We start from the raw sequence: 4483 nt of genomic DNA on the forward strand, positions 1-4483 counted from the left end.
AAATGATAGACATGTGTCAAATCCTCATATGCATCTAGAGGGGAATGTGCGTACAGAGGATCCATTCTTGGAAGATACAGCCGGTTGAAGAGGATCTGGGCCCATGTTGGAATCCATGTGGTGTACACGGCCTTATCAATAAAGATTTGTTTACTTAAAAGAAAAAAAAATCTCTCTCCAACTTCATCACCTATGCCAATTTCTATATAAACTATCAGCTTGTTATCCTTCTTCAATACTTGCTTTCCTCTTCTAACCTTTCCAATCTCTCTCTCTCTCTCTCTCTCTCGTTATGGGAGGTAACAGTGTTCTGCTCGAGAAGCAAGTGAACGTAGATAAGAAGCCAATAGTAACATGGGAAGATCCAGCGGTGGCTCTTGGAACCACACGCCATGAGTTTGGCGAGTATGGAGGTATCAACATGTCAATTGAGGCCTCAGCAACATTCACAGTCATGGAGCCTAAGACTATGCACAAATTGTTCACAGGTGAGTTAGGCCCCAGCCAAGACTTCTTCATCTATAGCCGTCACTTCAACCCTACTGTCATGAACCTCAGCCGTCAAATTGCAGCCTTAGAGGGAACAGAGGCAGCATACTGTACCTCAAGTGGTATGGCAGCAATCTCATCAGTTCTTCTGCAGATATGCAACACTGGTGGACATGTTGTGGCCTCAAGTCGCTTGTATGGTGGGACTCATGCTCTTCTAAGCCACTTTCTTCCTAGAGTTTGCAACATAACAACAAATTTTGTGGATGTTAGAGATCATGAGATGGTGAAGGAAGCACTAGTAAAGGGAAGGACTAAGGTGCTTTTTCTAGAATCCATGACGAATCCTACTCTTACTGTTGCTAATATTCCTGAGCTATGTAGGATTGCACATGATAAAGGGGTGAAGGTTGTGGTAGATAATACTTTCGCTCCCATGGTGCTGTCACCAGCTAGGCTTGGGGCTGATGTTGTCGTCCATAGCCTCACCAAGTATATCAGTGGCGGGGCTGACATAATTGCAGGTATTTTTTCAGGCATCCATCTATCTTTCGGAGATTAGGAACATGTCGGGTTTTGCCAAGTTTCTTAAAACACCAGTTAGCCTACAGTTAGCCTCAATAAGGAAACTTCGGTTTCGATTCGGTTTTCTTGTATGGATTTGTAATCAGGTTGGTTTTGATTTTTTGTTCGATTTGGATTTGATTTTCCATACAAAACTATGCAAAACTTGTGCTTTTTTTTTTTTATGAATTTTGGAATTTTTTTTCAGATTCTTAACGGTTTAGTTTTGATTTTGGACTATGTTTTGAGTTGGATCCGATTTGGTTTCGTGTCCATTCAATTTGTTTGGGGGGTTACAATATCCCAAACCGAAACAGTCCAATAAGGCTTCAGATTGCTTTGGTCCGTGCTATTTTCGACTCAGTCTAGCTGATTTTATTGGTTCGGCTTAGGTTTTGATACCCCTAGTTGGCCCTGATTTTACCAAGGTTGGGCTAATCCTGATTGACCTTGTTTTTGCCATTGTTGTCCTATGCATTAGAAAAAAGGAGAAGAGAAGAAGAAAAAGTACCAATAGATCAAATGATCAATACACAATTAAAATTATAAAGAGTAACACAATAATAGAAGTTTAGGACACCTGACCATGAAAATCAATGAGCTAGATTTTATTATTCTGAATAAAAGGATAGGACAACCCTAAAAATTACATTATATCAATCTGGGTTAAAATCAAGGTCAGATTGGACCGGGCGAGTTGGGCCTAGGCCTCAACCTAGGTCCATCCCAAAGCTGACCCAAGGTCATTGTTTTTCAACCCTAACCCACCTTCAAGGTTAGAAATCTTAGCCCAAACCTTGTTTGAGCTCAGGGAGGGCCAAGACGGGTTCAGGCCATCAGAGGCATACTTACATTTTTATTTCAAAAAATATCCATCAAAGTTAGATATAAATTGAATTTGATGAACATAATACTTTAGATTATATGAACATTTATGTTATCTAAACACTTCAAATTTAGACCCGTAACCATGTCTCACACTATATATTACACTAAATATTGGATTGAGTTTTCCCACACCCACAGTCAAGAAATAATCCCTTGACGAAGGGGTTTGGATGACATTGAGAAGGTATCACGTGAGGAATGGGGAGTACGACTTCATACTATAGTTGGGGTAGATATTAATAACCCTAGGATGATGGTTGAATCCTACTCTACAATTAAAGGAAAACATTCTTCGTATAAATATTTACAAATGCAAAATGCCTTACCACCACCCCACTCAAATCCACTTGATCTTGGAGTAATGGAACATTTTATAAGAGGTGCAACATAGGCCATGTTTGGTTGCACAATTGATGAAATTTGAATAGACTAGTTAGGCCCAGGTGTGATGTATACGGTTTAAATTTAAGGCTCATATTTCTCATGTAATGGATGGAATTTAAGCCCTAGTATTTTATGATAATAACCTAATAAAGATCAATTTGGGTTGTAAAGACAGGTGCAGTTTGTGGGCCGGCTAGCCTCGTGAGCTCCATGATGGACCTTCATCAAGGTGCACTAATGCTTCTTGGCCCCACCATGAATGCAAAGGTTGCGTTCGAGCTCTCTGAGAGGATTCCTCACTTAGGGCTTAGAATGACAGAGCATTGCCACCGGGCGTTGGTCTTCGCTACAAGGATGAAGAAATTAGGGCTCAAAGTCATTTACCCTGGCCTTGAAGAACACCCAGACCACACCCTATTGAAATCAATGGCTAACCAGAATTATGGATTTGGTGGCATCTTATGTGTTGACATGGAGACTGAGGAGAAGGCGGATGAGTTGATGAACCGTTTGCAGAACTACACCCAATTTGGGATGATGGCAGTGAGCTTGGGCTATTATGAAACCCTCATGTCATGCTCTGGGAGTAGTACTAGTAGTGAGATGAATGAAGAGGAGAAGAAGATGGCTGGCATATCGCAGGGGTTAGTGAGGATGTCGATTGGGTATAATGGGACTCTTGAGCAGAAATGGAGCCAATTTGAGAAGGCACTTGTTGGATTAATATATGATGGCATGGTGGTTTGAGCATGTATATATCTATCTATATGTATGTATATGTGTGTGTGTATGTGTTAGAGAGAGAGAGAGAGAGAGAGAGAGAGAGAGAAAGAGAGAGAGGTTTATCCTAGGGACGAAGTTTCCATTCATCCATGGTGGGAAGAGGAATTCTCTTATAGATGGGGGTCATTGCCTTGGAAACAGTGGAGGTGCTAGGTTGTATTGTTGACTGTATATATATTAAGGGGGGAGGCAGTAATAATGACCCTAGATGAATGTATTTTTCATTCACTTATCTTAAGTGTTTCTTGAGTAAATAAATGGGTATGGTGATGAAAACTCAACCAATTATGTTTGATGGATTATTGATTATGTTTGTAGCTATATCTTTTTTATATGTATATATGTTGGATTTACATCCAACATCATCAATTAATGATGTCACACCCCGTTCGCACTGAACCGGGCCAGTGACCGGGTTAACACCGGTTAACCCAAACCTGCCAGGATCATCTGATACTGTATTCCACCACAGCATACACACAACTAATAAAAACTTATCAGATCAGCGGAAGACTAGGTTTACCTGTGAATATTTCCATAATACTTGATACCCGAATTGTGATACAATAGTTATATACATGTGGGCTCGAAGGCATGATATTTACACAATAAAAGTACAATTCATATATCAAGTATGTAAAGGAAACCATCAAAATAATCAGAGTACACAGCTCAGCTCGGTATCAAGACTAGAGCTCAGCTCGGCATCAAGGTTTGAGCCCAGCTCGGCATCACATGGTAGAGCTCAGCTCGGCCTCAAAAGTGGAGCTCAGCTCGGCATCAGAACTGCGGTCCGGCAGCACAACTCTCGCACGAGCAGTCAGTGCCGTGCTCTAACTCCTCAGGGGCCCACCAGTCCTCCTCGGGGAACTCGACTGTGGGACCCGCCCCATGCTCTTCAGATGTATGACCTGCAAAATCATCTAAAAAGGGGTGCACACGTGGGATGAGCTCACTAGCTCAGTAAGTGGAAAGATGGACCACACAGTAGTCCACACAACGAAACATAACCATATGCACTACATGCTATGCATTACATTTTAAATCACATCCACCTAAGCAACATTACTAAGTCTTCAGTTTAGTGCTACTACAGCCACAGTGCGCGTATACTCCGGGTACGAGCCGCGAACTCCATCCCGCGATACGCCCATAGGGCTATCGGAGAAAGCCCACTGTGAGTACTCAGAAAAGTAAAAACATGCCGACCACTGGCTCTCAACAGAAATGTAAATGACTAAAATTAAAGGTGCTGACTCCAGCAATTTAAAAGCAGTACGATTGGCCCTCTTGAATATACCACCGGGGTTGCCGACTGTCCTAACGACCCACCGGGCGTTATGTCTAACCACCACAATGACCCGACAACCGCGAC

General features: G+C 42.0%; 1 protein-coding gene across 1 annotated transcript; it reads left to right on the forward strand.

The window, feature by feature from the left end:
* Positions 1-270: 270 nt before the first annotated feature.
* LOC122067489 (methionine gamma-lyase-like) lies at positions 271-3291 on the forward strand. Its single transcript, XM_042631338.1, has 2 exons — positions 271-1013; positions 2501-3291. The coding sequence occupies exons 1-2, from the start codon at positions 293-295 to the stop codon at positions 3070-3072; spliced, it is 1293 nt and encodes a 430-aa protein (XP_042487272.1). The 5' UTR covers positions 271-292; the 3' UTR covers positions 3073-3291.
* The last annotated feature ends 1192 nt before the right edge of the window (positions 3292-4483 follow it).

This window comes from Macadamia integrifolia, unplaced genomic scaffold (assembly GCF_013358625.1).
Source record: "Macadamia integrifolia cultivar HAES 741 unplaced genomic scaffold, SCU_Mint_v3 scaffold2934, whole genome shotgun sequence".
NCBI lineage: Eukaryota > Viridiplantae > Streptophyta > Magnoliopsida > Proteales > Proteaceae > Macadamia > Macadamia integrifolia.

Coding starts and splice junctions, on each gene's coding strand:
- LOC122067489 (XM_042631338.1), top strand. CDS start 293: ATGGGAGGTAACAGTGTTCTGCTCGAGAAGCAAGTGAACGTAGATAAG. Junction 1,014..2,500: donor CGGGGCTGACATAATTGCAG/GTATTTTTTCAG, acceptor TTGTAAAGACAG/GTGCAGTTTGTGGGCCGGCT.